The following is a 15,983-nucleotide window of genomic DNA, read 5'->3' on the forward strand; positions in this document are numbered from 1 at the left end:
CTACAAAGTATTGAATACAAATACACGCCACACTTTTCAGATATTTATTTGTAAAAAAAATTGAAAACCATTTATCATTTTCCTTCCACTTCACAATTATGTGTCACTTTGTGTTGGTCTATCACATCAATTCCCAATAAAATAAATTTATGTTTTTGGTTGTAACATGACAAAATGTGGAAAATTTCAAGGGGTAAGATTCATTTCTCAAGGCCCTGTACATAAATGGCCTATACCATAAGTGTCACATATGCTGCAGTTTGTCACTAGCATTAACACAATTTTTTTTTGGGGTAGATTTACTAAAAACTAATAGACTGTGCACTTTGCAAGTGCAGTTGCTCCAGAGCTTAGTAAATGAAAAGAATACCCAATTGCATGCAAGGAAAAGCAGCATTTTGCTTGCACAATTGGATGATGGAAGTCAGTAGACTAGAGCTTACCTTCATTTACTAAGCTCTGGAGCAACTGCTCTTGCAGAATGCACAGTCTATTGCTTTTAGTAAAGCAACCCCTTTGTTTTTCTGAGTCCTTCTTTTAACATGTTTACACCTGTGGTGGCCTCATCTGGCTTCCTTTGGTGGATAGCATTGCACCATGTGGCCCCTTGTCTGCCCTCTTCCCTGTTCCCTCCCGGTGGGGGTTTGCTGCGCATATACTGGTTTGTGTGACATTGTCATTACCTCACGCTGCATCACGCCCGCTGCATGTGCAGTTACTTTTCAGTTACAAATATGTTTAGAAATTGCATTTTACACTTAACATATCTTAAGATTTTTTTTTGTATATAATTTATTAGTATTTAATATTATAATGCATTGTGTTTAAAATCAGGGGAAAATCGTGGGTGCGTGTTATATAGCGATCCTCCACTATTTTGGAGCCTCTGGGCAGATTTCAGTCGTCTTCGGCCCTTCTCAGCGGCTCTCGCCGGCTTTCAGCCGCATTCGGCCCTTCTCGCCGGCCGAAAACTGCCGAGAACGGCCGAGAGCGGCCGAAAGCTGATGATAAGGACCGAAGGCGGCCAAAAGTCGACGAGGAGGGCTGAAGGTGGCCAAAAGCCGATGAGAACAGCCGAAGGTCAAGAACTACTGAGCGCCACCGAGATACCCAGGACATCTCGGCGGCGCCATTTTTAAAAATTAAACCTGAAAATGAAACAGACGAGTCTGAAAATGACACTGACAAGGGGACAACGATGGACAAGGCTGCAATGATGGACAAGACTGCAATGATAGACAGGCTGCAATGATGGACAAGGCTGCAATAATAGACAATAAATAAAATAAGGGCAGCGCTAAGAAGCACCTATATGAAGGTGTGTATACAAAAATAAATAAATGGTAAACAATGGTCCACTAAAGTCCCCGGAAAAATATCCACAATATCCACACATTCTCCTATTGTGAGTCCCTCTGAGATTTTTGGGTGTCAAGTTCTACAGCCGTGCATGACTTGGAATGCTTGCTGACCCTCTTCAATCGGAAACCAAAAGGGATTAAGGCCGAGGAACCTGGAGGTGAACCATCATCGAGCTGTCTATACTTGGGTGGAATGATTGGAGTCCCCCATAAGTTTTTATGACACACTACTATATGGTGGATGTTTCCAACTCATCTGGTAAGAGTATCCACCTGCAATATATACTTCAGAATTTGATTCATAGAACTGTCTAGACCTGAGAAGGTTGGGAGCTCTTCACTTTGTGTGTGCCACTACTCCAGCTTGAAGTTTCGGTGGACTGGCTTCATGGTTGTGGATATTTTCCTGGGACTTTAGTGGACCATTGTTTATCATTTATTTATTTTTGTATACACACCTTTATATAGGTGCTTCTTAGCGCTGCCTCTTATTTCATTTATTCACTCTAAACTTGGTTTGTTTGTGTGCTAGCAGCTTGGCTGTGTTTAATCACAGGTGTTTCTTATTATTGGTTTGTATGTTTATACATTGTTCACTATTTATATCTATTTTTGGTTTAGCGCTGTGCTTTCCCCTTTATATAAGAATACAATAATAAACAGGCTGCAATGATGGACAAGCTGCATGACAAAGCTGCATATGACACTGACAAGGCTGCAAATGATGGACAAGGCTGCATGACAAGGCTGCAAATGACACTGACAAGGCTTCAGATGGACACTGACAAGGCTGCAATGATGGACAAGGCTGCATGACAAGACTGAAAATGACACCGACAAGGCTGCATTGATGGGCATTTAAATGTAAGTTTTTTTTCCTTAAACTTCCCTCCTAAACTTGGGGTGCGTGTTATACGCCGGCGCGTGTTATAAACCGATAAATACAGTATGTATTTTATGCTCTAGATGAATTCCTCTTTTCTTTGCACCCCTGCAGAAGGAATAAACGCTATCCCGAAACACGTTGGGTGATTAGGAGGTTTCAACATATATATGCTCTTTATGGTGATATTAACGGACTGCGTTCAGTAAATCAATGTTTCATTTTTATTTTTTATAATGTTTAAACCTTAATAAATAATTTTCTATTACTATATTATTCTGATACTGTTTTATACAAAGTTCTAGTTGCCTAAAAAGTCTGCTTAGGGGAACCCTTTTCTTTTCATAATAATTTATTATTTATCTATTTACTGTGAAATTACTGGTTGGAAGTTATAACTTCAAACTTCAGTAATTTGTCAGAATTGGTCTGGGTGGCAAGGGGGCTATAACCATAAGTAAGTAATATACAAATAATTATCATATATTCTTTATAAGGTTTTTACTATACTTTTAAAATCTGTACTTAAGCAGATGACTTATCTGCTTAAGTACAGATTTTGACAATATAGTAAAAACCTTAAAAAGGATATATAATAATTATTTGTATATTACTTACTTATGGTAATAAACCCCCAGGCCAATTCTGACACTTCTCTCCTACAAGTAAAAAATCATAATTTTTTTGCTAGAAAATTACCCAGAACCCCCACACATTATATATATTGTATTAGCAGACGCCCCTAGGGAATAAAATGGTGGTCATTGTAACTTTTTATGTTACACGGTATTTGCGCAGAAATTTTTCAAACGCTTTTTCTTTTTTTTTAAAGAAACTCATAAATAATAATAATAAAATAAAAAAAAACTAGAGTTAGCCCAATTTTTTTTTATAATGTGAAAGATGATTTTATGCCGAGCATATAGATACCAAACATGTCACACTTTAACTGCTTCAGTCCTGCAAGATTTTGCCCCCTTCCTTAGCAGAGTTCCTTTTATAATTCTGCAACTGACAATTGCACGGTCGTGTGACATTACACCAAAACAAAATTGATATCCTTTTTTTCCCACAATTAGAGCTTTCTTTTGAGGTATTTGATCACCTCTGTGGTTTTTATTTTTTTGCGCTATAAACAAAAAAAGAGCCAAAAAAACACATTCTATTTTACTTTTTGCTATAATAAAAATCCCCCAAAAATATATTAAAAAAATATTTTTTTCCTCAGTTTAGGTGGATATGTATTCTTCTACATATTTTTGGTTAAAAAAAAAATCGCAATAAGCATATATTGATTGGTTTGCACAAAATAGGGGATAGTTCTATGGCTTTTTTATTTTATTAATTTATTTAGTAGTAATGGCAGCGATCTGCAATTTTTATCGGGACTGCAAAATTATTGCAGACACATCAGGCCCTTTTGACACTATTTAGGGACCATTGTCATTTATACAGTGATCAGTGCTATAAAAATGCACTGATTACTGTGTAAATGACACTGGCAATGAAGGGGTTAACCACTAGGGGGCGATGAAGGGGTAAAGTGTGTCCTAGGGAGTGATTCTAACTGCATAGGGACGGGCTTCAAGTCACATGACAGCGATCACTGCTGCGGATGACAAGGAGTGGTGATCTCTGTCATGACACAAGCTAGAATGGGGAAATGCCTTGTTTACATAGGCACTTCTCCATTCTGAGGCTCTGTGACACGATCGGCGGGAGACCGATGGACATTGAGTCCGCCAGTCCCACGTATACAGTAATATAATTTAGACATGTGTGCTTTAATGTGTCTGTTTTACCCTCTTTACCCTGCTTGCAACGTCATTCAATCATTGACTTCACATTGTCACCAGTAACAGAATTACAGGGAAGAGAAGGGGGCAGGGTTCACAGTCAGCATCCATGTTGTATCACATTTCATACATCCAGTTCATTCTGAGTTTCTGTTTTGATCAGAGCACTTCTGCAGTACTGTTCTGTGTAGAAAATCTGATTCTATCTACACCCTCTTCACTCCTGGCATTATAGTGACATTCAATGTCAAAGTCGCAAGTAAAAATTGTGTAATGCATCTGACAAACTCCCTTTTAAGATCACAATTGTTCAAAAGGGGCACAAAGGTGTCTCTAGTGCGGCGTTTCATCATCTTCATTTTCCTTATATGGTGGCGGTGGCAGCTGTGAAGGGATTTGAAAGAATTCAGGCAGAATTGTTGGTGGAATGAAAGAATTTTCTATCACCTCTGGCTGGAAATATAAAGAAACAAATATGTTATACCATTGTGTAATATAATGAACAACAGCATAGTAACGAAAAAGTGGAGTTCTTTAACCGCTTCAGCCCCGGAATGTTTACCCCCCTTTATAACCAAGCAATTTTTTTGCGATACGGCACTGCATTACTTTAACCGACAATTGCGCGGACGTGCAACACTGCACCCAAATAAAATTGATGTCCTTTTTTTCCCACAAATAGAGCTTTCTTTTGGTAGTATTTGATCATCTCTTCATTTTTTTTTTTTGCGCTATAAACAATAAAAAAAGAGCGTCAATTTTGAAAAAAAAATTTTTTTTACTTTCTGCTATAAAACATACTCAATAAATAAAAAAAAAAAATTCAAATTTATTCATCAATTTAGGCCAATATGTATTCTGCTACATGTTTTTTATTGATATATTGATTGCTTTACTACAAACTATAGGATATTTTATGGAATTTTTATACTTTTGTATTTTTTTTACTAGTAATGGTGGCGATCAGCAACTTATAGCGGGACTGCGACATTGCAGCAGACAAATTGGACACTAAGTGACACTTTTGATACTTTTTTGGGCACCAATACAGTGATCAGTGCTAAAAATATGCACTGTCGCTGTACTAATAAATACAAGGCAATGGTCATGGGACTTTACATGAGGTAGGTCACCAAATAATATAACATGTATTTAATCTTTTACATTCACATTTTATACATTTTTCACATATCATAATATTTTGTATACAATTTTTTTAACTTTCTCTACTTTTTTTTCACCTTTCGTTATTTTTATACACCATTCACCATACAATCATTATCTTCCAGATTGATGTGGATTGTTTAAGATCACCTACCCTCTCAGGGAGTGTATTGTGCTGACCTAACCGGCCATTCGGGTGACCCTTGCACCTAGTTTGGGTTTTCCTGCCTCAGCTCTGGGCCGGGCAAATGTTGGGAGGGGCCCACTGTTCCGTCCCCTCTGTCCTCACTGGAGCTGGTTCTCGAGCTGATCTGTAAGTATCAGTTTAATCACATATCTTCAAGGAAACTTTCTTGGAATTTTGAGAAATTTTCCCCTCCCTCTATTTTTTTACGAAGGGTTTATTGTTTTTTCATATCTGACCTTCTCTGTACTTACAGTGAATTATTGCATCTATACTCCTGATGAGTGAATGTGATTCACGAAATGCGTAGAGTTCTTTATTCATGTGAGCGTATAACCATGCATTATCATGATATATAATGTATATGTCCATGGTATATTTATATTATTATCTCAGCCTATTTGTCTATGGTTTTGACAATTTTTTTGAAAATGTTATCATGCATTTCTAGACCATGGAACTGCGTTTGATACAACATTTCAACATTTTTTTAGAAATAAATATGTGAAAAGTGTGGTGTGCATTTGTATTCAGCCCCCCTGAGTCAATAATTTGTAGAACCACCTTTCACTGCAATTACACCTGCAAGTCTTTTTGGGGATGTCTCTACCAGCTTTGCACATCTAGTGAGTGACATTTTTGCCCATTCTTCGTTGCAAAATAGCTCAAGCTCTGTCCGATTGGATAGAGAACATCTGTGAACAGCAATGTTCAAGTCTTGCCACAGATTTTCAATTGGAATAATGACTGGGCCATTCTAATTACATATGCTTGAATATAAATCTAAACCATTCCATTGTACCTCTGGTTGTATGTTTAGGGTTGTTGTCCTGCTGGAAGGTGAACCTCCACCCCAGTCTCAAGTCTTTTGCAGAGTCTTAGCCCTTGTACACACGGTCGGATATTCCGACGGAAAATGTCCGATCGGACCGCGTTGTCGGATAATCCGACCATGTGTGGGCTCCATCTGACTTTTTCCGTCGGAATAACCGTCCAACAAAGTTTGAGAGCTGGAAATAAAATTTTCCAACAATATGATCTGATCGGACTTTGTCCGATCGTTTGTAGAGAATTCTGATCGGACAAAGTGCCACGCATGCTCCGATCGGATTACGAGACCAAAGCTATTGGCTACTAGCCTGAACGTAGTCCCGTCGTAACGAACGAACGTCATCACGTTCTGAAGGATCGGATTTTCCAACAACTTTGTGTGACCGTGTGTATGCAACACAAGTTTCGGACAAAATCCGTCTGAAAAAATCTGACGGATTTTGTTGTCGGAATGCCTGACCGTGTGTATAAGGGCTAACAGGTTTTCTTCTAAGATTTCCCTGTATTTGGTTCCATCCATCTTCCCCTCAACTCTAAACCAGCTTCCCTGTTCCTGCTGAAGAAAAGTACCCCCCCAACATGATGCTGCTGTCACCAGCATGGTTCACGGTGGGGATGGTGTGTTCAGCGTGATGTGCATTCAGTTTTCCGCCACACATAGCGCTTTGCTTTTAGACCAAAAGTTCAATTTTGGTCTCATCTGATTAGTGCACCTTCTTCCATATGTTTGCTGTGTCCCTACATGGCTTCTCTCTCACAAACCGCAAATGGGACTTCTTATGGCTTCCTTCTTGCCAGTTTTTCCATAAAGGCCAGATTTATGAAATGCATGACTAATAGTTGTCCTGTGGACAGATTCTACCACCTGGGCTGTGGATTTCATGGATGGAAGTCCATCCTCATAACAAAACAAAATGTGAAACATTTCAAGGGGTAGGAATACTTTTTTAAGTCACTATATATGATGAAACACCACATATATGATATAGTACATACAATTTCATAGTGAAATGCACAATTGACCTGTGATATATATATATAGATATATCTTGGCATCAATGCAGCGCTACGCATTTCATGGATCCTAGTAAGTTCCATTCATCAGAAATTTGATGCCACAAGATGTCTATAAATGTAAGTAAAAAAAAATTCATATAAGTTTCTAAAGGAGAGAAAATGTGATATATAGTTCTCCACAATTTAAAGGGAGAGTATTAAACAAACCACTTTCCTACTTACATGACGGCTCAAAGATTGGGCTCAGCGGGGAAATAGGAGCGCTGATACAGACGTCTATCCTGGGATTGAAGCGGGAATAAACCACCCAAATCCCACCAAAATGGGGAAACAGCCACTATATATATCACATTTTCCCTCCTTTAGAAACTTATATTAGAGTATTTTTATTTATATTTGTAGACATCTTGTTGCATCAAACTCCTGATGAGTGGACCGTACCAGGATCCATGAAACGCATAGAGCTTCATAGATGCAACGATATAGCCACTGATTCACAGACCAATTGTGATAAATTAGTGGGTGCTGGCCAATGGACGACTGCCTGCACCCGCTGATCGTCAAGGAAAAGGACAGGACAGAGCTCTGTCAGTAGGGACGTGCTGTTTTTTGTTTTCTTGCAAACCAGGGAATAAAATCCAGCACATCCCTTAGTGACAGCACCTCACAGTACACACATAAACAGGTGATATTTAACCTTTTGCTCACCCTAGATGTTTAATCCCTTCCCAGTCAGTGCAGTCATTAGTACAGTGACAGTGTATATATCTAGCACTGATCACTGTATTAGTGCCACTGGTTTACACAAAGTGTCAAACGTGCCAGTTAGTGTCAGATTGTCCACTGCAATATTGCAGTCCCACTATAAGACACTGATCACCACCCTTAATAGTATAAAAATAAATAAATACAAATTCCAGTAAATATATGTATACACCATAGTTTGTAGACACTATAACTTTTGCGCAAACCAATCAATATACGCTTATTTGGATTTTATTTATTTTTTTACCAAAAATATGTAACAGAAAACATATTGTCTACATTTATGAAGAAATTTGATTTTTCAAAAAAAAATATTGGATATGTTTTCTAGCAAAAAGTAAAACATATTGCTTTTTTTAGCATTATTGGTCTTTTTTTGTTTATAACGCAAAAAAAAAATATACAGTGGTGATCAAATACCACGATGATCACGCATTTGTCAGTTAAAGTAATGCAGTGCAAAATATGGCCTGGTTACGAAGGGGGTAAATCTTCCAGAGGTAAAGTGGTTAATATGTGACAAGATCACTTACAAGCAAAGTTGTGGACTAGGCATTCTCCACCCCAATCCCTGCACCTCCTTAATAAAACCAACATGTCTCAGTGTGGGGGTAGCCCTCTTATAAGGCAGTGCTCTGGGCAGCCAACCACCAGGCCTAAGCTATGTCACATGCTGGGCCTGGAGCTTTCCAAAGCGTGGATGTACTAGGGGGGCTACTCCACAGTGCAACAGTCGGTTTGGCATCTTAATATTGTGCCAGATTTACTCCAAAGTGACTGTGTCTCCTTCCCAAATAAACCTAAAGAATGGTCCCTGCAATAGAAGAATCTGGATCTTCGCCTCTCTGGTGGGTGGCTTGTCAAACTCTGCTGTCTTTAAGCACTAAAACCTCCATTAGATCCTTCACATCCAACACAGTCCTTGTGACCTGTAGTGATTTATAGGGTCCAGCAGATGGAACCACAATGTGCAGTGGAGGATAAGGGCATCTGGCACACCTGGATGTGTGTCAGTAGTGGCTGTCCAAGGCAGGGTGAAGGGATTAAATGTGTTTTGTTCTGTTTCCCAGGCTTTCTGGATCCAGCCTACCTGCCCTGGAATAAGGGGGAAGGCTGGGTCCTAATGCCAAGATGCTGTGACATTGTACTGTAGAAGGAGACTGCTATGGATTTTCACCATTAATGAACTATCAACTTTACAATGTATGTCTGGGCAGTCACAACCTAGAATAATAAGTGAGGGATACTCTTGTACTGAACTGTACAGGTGCTCTGCAGGACCCCATTCTGTCACTGGGAGTGAGGTGGCGGATGTACAATGGATGAGTGGAGTGGGCATAGGATCAGCAGTATCCCGCCTAAATGCAGTAGTTCACATTCAAGGTGTGCAGTGACATGGGACAACATGTTTCACTGGGACTCATGGACAACTCATCTCTTAGGGGCCTGCCTTAAGGTTAATTTTACATGAATTCAGCATCCGCCTCTTGCCAATGCTTTGATGAGCACACACATTTGGGCTTACAGCTATAACAACCCGGAACACTCCTACATGCTGACGATTTGGCTGGAGACTATAGAGCTTGACAGTGGAGTTTGGAACATTCTTTAGATTTTTTATTTTTTTTTGGTAAGCAACATTTTCAGATTTCCAGAAATTCATCAAGACTGCTCTATGTTCCTCTTCTCCCATATGGTCCTGTGTTTTCTCTGGACAGAGAGCTCCATTTACAGAGTTCACCAGCTGGTTGAACACCAACTCAACTTGTGAGAAATAGTTTCATTTTTGTGGTTGGACTTCCTTCTAGCAAGCAAAGGATTTCTAGGTCTTGCTTGTCATGTTAATAAGGCAAATAACTAAACATTTCTATGCTCAGGAGTTCAGTCAATAAGTATTTAACAATTTTCTAGCGATTTCTTTTCATGACCCTCAGACTGCAAACACAGCCCCATTGCCATGTTTTCGATTTCATCCTTAGGTCTCTTACCGGGGGTGGTTCTCTTGGTAGACACAGCACGTGGATCCCAATGACAGTGGCAGCTAGACATAAAAATAACAGCGTCACATTTGCACTGATAAGGATGTAATTGGTATCCATGGCACTCATCTGTGTAGACACAAAATGAATAAAAAATGTTATAGATAAAAAAAAAGTACAAATAAGTATTTTGGTTAGTGTTCACCAGGGCACATACGCCATGTGCATTATTTGTAGTTAATTTATTAATGCATTTCTTGTATTAAAGTGTGTTTTTAAAGTGTAAAAGTGAAACATATCAGTTACCCCTGCTTGAGCAACCTTGGCCGCTGACAAGTGAAATGGAGCCTTTATTATACCTCCCAACAGAATGATGGACATTTAAGGGGGAAGCGACCGTCGGCATGCTACGCGCACCATGGCAAAACTGGGTGTGGTTAAACTCTTAAGAGTGGCAGAGGCTTAATGCCCATGCTTAAACAAAACCTAGCTTTCTTTGTACCTATAAAATATGCTTTGATTGCTGTGCCACAAGTAGGCGTGTCACTGACACATACAAACTCCAGCACAATTATCCCAAATAAAAAAAGAATAAAAAATTTCCATTACAAACAGTTTAGCATAAGCTATGAAAGTGCGCATTACACAAAGTGTGGAAAAATTTAGGAGAGTATTACGCATAGGGTGCAGGTTTTAGACATGCTTTATGTACAGAGAACAGGGCTGTCAGGTCACCTTGAGGCGAGGTGACAGGTGTACACCGTAGGGATCAGGAGTGCACCGCAAGGTTGTGGACCCTACGGCTGACTGCTGCAGACGGGGGACAGATCCCACTGGGGTTAGAGCGTAAGATTCCCTGGGGCACGGAGTCTAAGAGCCAGCAGGTGTTCACCAGCGCCTCTAGTGGTGAGGATGGACTTGGCTGCAACTGGCTCCAGGTCGCGACCCCCAGGGTCCCCCAGCTCACACCCACAGTAGGCAACAGGAGGATAGGGATGGTGAGGGACAAAGCCAAGGTCAGGGCCACAAGCAGACAAGAATAGTCGGGTACACGCCAAAAGGTCAGGATCACAGGCAAACAGGGATAGTCAAGACACGCCAAAGTCGGTAACGGAAAACAGAAGCAGAGCACACGGTAGGAAACAGGAAGCTAACACACAAAGGAATACACAATGGTTGATCGGCACTGATGGCCTGCAGTGCACAGGTTAATATAGGGCTCCCTGATAGGGCCTGGGGTGGAGCCATGCTTAGAGGAGAGGTTATAAAAACCACCAGGTGGATGTGGCTGACCTCTTAGTCTGAAGACATGAGGGAAGGTAAGCAAACACAGGAAGATCACTGCATAACCATGATAGTACCCTCCCTCTTACGAGGCCTCCCCCTCCCCCGCCTGGGTCCAGGCTTAAAGGCAAACTCCAGATGGAACCTCCTTAACAGACAGGGAGCAAAGACCTCAGATGCAGTGATCCAAGACCTCTCCTCAGGACCCAACCCTTTCCAAAGTACGAGGTACTGAAGAATGCCTTTACGGAGCCGGGAATCCAAAACTTGACTAACCTCGTATTTTAGATTATCCTCAGAGACCGAAACAGAGGTAGGGAGAGGACCAGAGGACTTGAGGACTAAAGGCTTTTTAGGAATGGGTAAGGGCATGAGAAGATCAGGAGTCTGAGCAGGGTCCCCCACACCCTTAAAGATGAGCTGGGCATCCATAACAGGACCGCCAGACTGGGCAGAGGTCAGTGGATCCCTGAGGTCAGGTTGGTTAGAAAGTGACATGTCACAAGAGTCAAGCTGGATAGCTGCAACACAAACAGAATGCAGAGAACCCTGAGAAAAAGATTGAAAACCCCTCCTGGCCAAATGAGGTATTCTATCCAAAGGATGGATTGAGCCTCTTAAACGGGTTTGAACGGACATAGTAGCAGTAGGGTGAGGCCAGGTCACCGAAGGTGCTCAACAAGAAGCAGGAAGCTCATTGGGCATAGGCTGGACTGGCATAACTGATGTAGAGGTTGACTGAATAGTATTGTCAGGTGTAGCAACCATCTCAATCACATCACATGGAATAGCAACTGTGGAACTTGCAGACAAGTTAGCCTGGCTGTGCATCCAAGGGAGATTAGGGACAGACAAAGGTAAATGGTCATGCAAACTGGAGTGAATGATCAACTCAGGTTCATAGGTGGGCTCCTCATCCAGAGTACCACATGACCTAGAGAGTGCATTAGTCCAACTATTGCAGGATGCATCCCAGAGATCGCTATATACAGTGGGAATAGCAGAAGATACTGGGATGGTGGTAACAGGAAGTTTCTCTTTTGGGGTACCCTTGAGTAAGCAGGAAGAGGAACAGGAGGAACCCCAAGCCAGGATCTAACCAGCAGACCAGTCGACGTGTGGAGAATGGAGCCGTAACCAAGGAAGACCTAATATGATAGGAGATGAAGCCTTAGGTAAGACAAGGAAGGATATCCACTCCTGGTGGAGTGTCCCTACTGACATCTTAACAGGAAGAGTCTGGAAGCGGATAGGGCCCCCTGGGAGAACAGTGCCATCAATCGCCAAGACCACCAATGGCGTTGTAAGGGATAAAAGGGTAAGTCTCATGGAGGATGCAGTTTCCCAATCCATGAAATTGGCAGCGGCTCCGGAATCCAGATATGCTGAGACCGAACGAGAGGAAGCACCGACATGAAGCAACACGGAAAGAAGAAGACGAGAAGGTGAAGGTGATATTTCAGGGTCTAATAGACATGTGCATTCGTTTTCGTCCGAATGCATTTTCGTCCGAATTTCAGCTATTTTCGTTTTCGTTTTGACAAACGATAACGAAAGCACAAAATCCGAAAAACGAAAGATCCGACATAAATAAATGCTTTATTTTCGTTTTCGTTGTTACAACAGTTCGATATAGAATAGGAGATTCGACATGACTCTGACAATAACAATCTGTCTATAGAACCTGTGGTCGAATGTGCCTAACCTTACTTCTATTAGTCCAAGATTATATAGAGAAAATATTCGACAGAGAAAAAAGATTTGACAGAGAGAAAAGATTCTGCAAGTTACTGTCCTAAAAAGTGTTTGGGGACCCGGGTCCTGCCCCAGGGGACATGTATCAATGCAAAAAAAAGTTTTAAAAACGGCCGTTTGTTCGTGAGCAGTGATTTTAATAATGATTAAGTGAAACAATAAAAGTGTAATATTCCTTTAAATTTCGTAGGGGGGGGGGGGGTTGTCTATAGTATGCCTGTGGAGGGGCTCATGTTTCTGGTGCTTAGAACTGTCCCTGCACAAAGTGTCATTTATGCAGGAAAAAAAGTCCTTTAAAATCACTTGCAGCTATTATGAATTGTCGGCTCCCGTAATACAGAGAACACTCATTGAAAGTCATTGATAAAAAATAAAAATAAATAAATAAAAAAAAAGCGTGGGGGTCCCCCAAATTCAATTACCAGGCCCTTCAGGTCTGGTATGGATATTAAGGGGAACCCTGCCTCAAATTTAAGAAAAAATTTGACATGGGATTCCCCTAAATATCCATAACCAGACCCTTCAGGTCTGGTATGGATATTAAGGGGAACCCCGCGTCAAATTTAAAAAAAAAATTACGTGGGGGTCCCCCTAAAAATCCATACCAGACCCTTTATCCGAGCACGCAACCTGGCAGGCCGCAGGAAAAGAGGGGGGGACGAGAGAGCGGCCCCCCTCCCTCCTGAACCGTACCAGGCCACATGCCCTCAACATTGGGAGGATGCTTTGGGGGTCTGTGACCCCTCAAAGCACATTGTCCCCATGTTGATGAGGACAAGGGCCTCATCCCCACAACCGTGGCCGGTGGTTGTAGAGGTCTGCGGGCGGGGGGCTTATCAGAATCTGGAAGCCCCGTTTAACAAGGGGACCCCCAGATCCCGCCCCCCCCCTGTTTGAAATGGTAAGGGAGTACAAAAGTACCCCTACCATTTAACAAAGAAAGTGTAAAAAATAGTTAAATAAGACAAACACACTTTTGAAAAATTCCTTTATTATTAATCCACTCTTGCTATCCAGCGACGGACGGCCGTTTTTAAAACTTTTTTTTGCATTGATACATGTTCCCTGGGGCAGGACCCGGGTCCCCAAACACTTTTTAGGACAGTAACTTGCAAATTAGTCTTTAAAATTAGCACTTTAGATTTTGAATGTTGGAGTCCCATAGACTTTAACAGGGGTTCTAAAGTATGCTATGTACTAGCTCCGTCGATTCTTCTTTATACATTCGACAGACACCATAAGCCTTCAAAGACAGATTCGACCATAATTCATGTGGATTTTTGGACGAATGCAATTTTTGAACGAAAAACAAAATAAATAAAAACAAATTTCGGGAGTAACTAAATAAATTAAGTTTTCGGACTAAAACGAAATTCCGAAACAAAATATTTTACTCTGCACATGTCTATCATGGAAATGACCTTTGGCCCCACAATAGAGGCACAGGCCCAGAGTTCTGCGCCTAGCACGTTCTTCGGGAGATAACTTTGTCCGGCCCAACTGCATAAGTTCCTCAGGAGGCAGGGGTTGCTCCTCAGATCTAAGAGAAGGGACTGGGGGCTCAGACTGCCTAAAGAACGGGGAGTGCTGGCGTCTTTTTTCCAGGGCCCTCTCCTGAAGGCGAATATCGATCTGGTTACACAAGGTGATGACACTGTCCAGATCAGCAGGAAGGGATCTTACTGCTAATTCATCCTTCACTCTATCAGAGAGTAAAAAGGTTGCAACTAGGGCCTCATTATTGCAGCTCAATTCAGCTGTGAGGATACGGAACTGAAGAGCATACTGTCCCACAGACGCAGACTCTTGACGGAGATGTAAAAGAGCGCTAGCCGCTGAGGAGACACGACCTGGTTCCTCGAAGATATTCTGAAAAAGTTTCAAGAAATCAGACAGACTAGAAACCACCGGATCATTCAGTTCCCACAGAGGGGCGGCCTTAGCTAACGCCTTGCCGGATAGGAGGGATATGATATATGCGACTTTTGCCCGATCGGACAGGAAGTTTTGGGGCTGAAGTTCAAAATGAATAGTGCACTGGCTAAGGAACCCCCCTGCAAGCCTTGGAGTCCCCAGAGAAACGGACCGGAGCTGGTAGTTGTAATGAATGTGTGGCTGCGACTGATGCGATAGGTGCAGCGGCAGATAGCGGTTGAGGTTGTTGAACCGGGGGTCCTAATGAGGCCTGAACCTGTTCAACACGGGATGCCAAATCCTGAAGGAATCGCATCACCTGGACTTGGCTGCAACTGGCTCCAGGTCGCGACCCCCAGGGTCCCCCAGCTCACACCCACAGTAGGCAACAGGAGGATAGGGATGGTGAGGAACAAAGCCAAGGTCGGGGCCACAAGCAGACAAGAATAGTCGGGTACATGCCAAAAGGTCAGGATCACAGGCAAACAGGGATAGTCAAGACACGCCAAAGTCGGTAACGGAAAACAGAAGCAGAGCACACGGTAGGAAACAGGAAGCTAACACACAAAGAAATACACAATGGTTGATCAGCACTGATGGCCTGCAGTGCACAGGTTAATATAGGGCTCCCTGCATAACCATGACAAGGGCTCAGGAGTGTGCTATGTACAGGGTGCAGGGTTTTGTAGAGCGCTAGGTACAGCGTGTAGGGTTCAGGAGAGTGCTATACACAGAGTGCAGGGTTCTGGAGTGTGTTATGCAGAGGGTGCAGCATTCAGGAGAGTGCTAGGTACAGAGTGCAGGGTTTAGGAGAGTGCTAGATACAGAGTGCAGGGTTCTGAAGTGCGTTATGCACAGGGTGTAGGATCTAGGATAGTGCTAGGTACACATTGCAGGGCTCTGTAGTGCGTTATGTACAGAAACGTGGGTTCTGGAATGTGCTATGCACAGATCGCAGGGTTTTGGAGTGAGCTATGTACAGAGTGTAGGGTTCTAAAGTGTGTTACGTACAGAGTGCAGGGCTCTGATGTGTGTTACGTATGGAGTGCA

The 15,983-nt window shown here is 42.1% G+C and overlaps 1 protein-coding gene across 2 annotated transcripts in view; it reads right to left on the reverse strand.

Annotated features, from left to right (window-relative positions):
* Positions 1 to 2,784: 2,784 nt before the first annotated feature.
* The window catches only part of LOC143930378 (uncharacterized), a 121,814-nt gene continuing 108,615 nt past the window's right edge, over positions 2,785 to 15,983 (reverse strand). For both annotated transcript variants that reach the window (XM_077454661.1, XM_077454660.1), the window contains exons 6-7: positions 9,990 to 10,109; positions 2,785 to 4,493 (exon numbers count right to left, since the gene is read on the reverse strand). In XM_077454661.1, the coding sequence (XP_077310787.1) occupies positions 4,374 to 4,493; positions 9,990 to 10,109 (240 nt within the window). In that variant the 3' untranslated portion in view covers positions 2,785 to 4,373. The remainder of the gene's footprint in view (positions 4,494 to 9,989; positions 10,110 to 15,983) is intronic.

The sequence above is a fragment of the Lithobates pipiens genome, unplaced genomic scaffold, assembly GCF_037356315.1.
Source record: "Lithobates pipiens isolate NorthernLeopardFrog02 unplaced genomic scaffold, aLitPip1_a1.2 Scaffold_25, whole genome shotgun sequence".
NCBI lineage: Eukaryota > Metazoa > Chordata > Amphibia > Anura > Ranidae > Lithobates > Lithobates pipiens.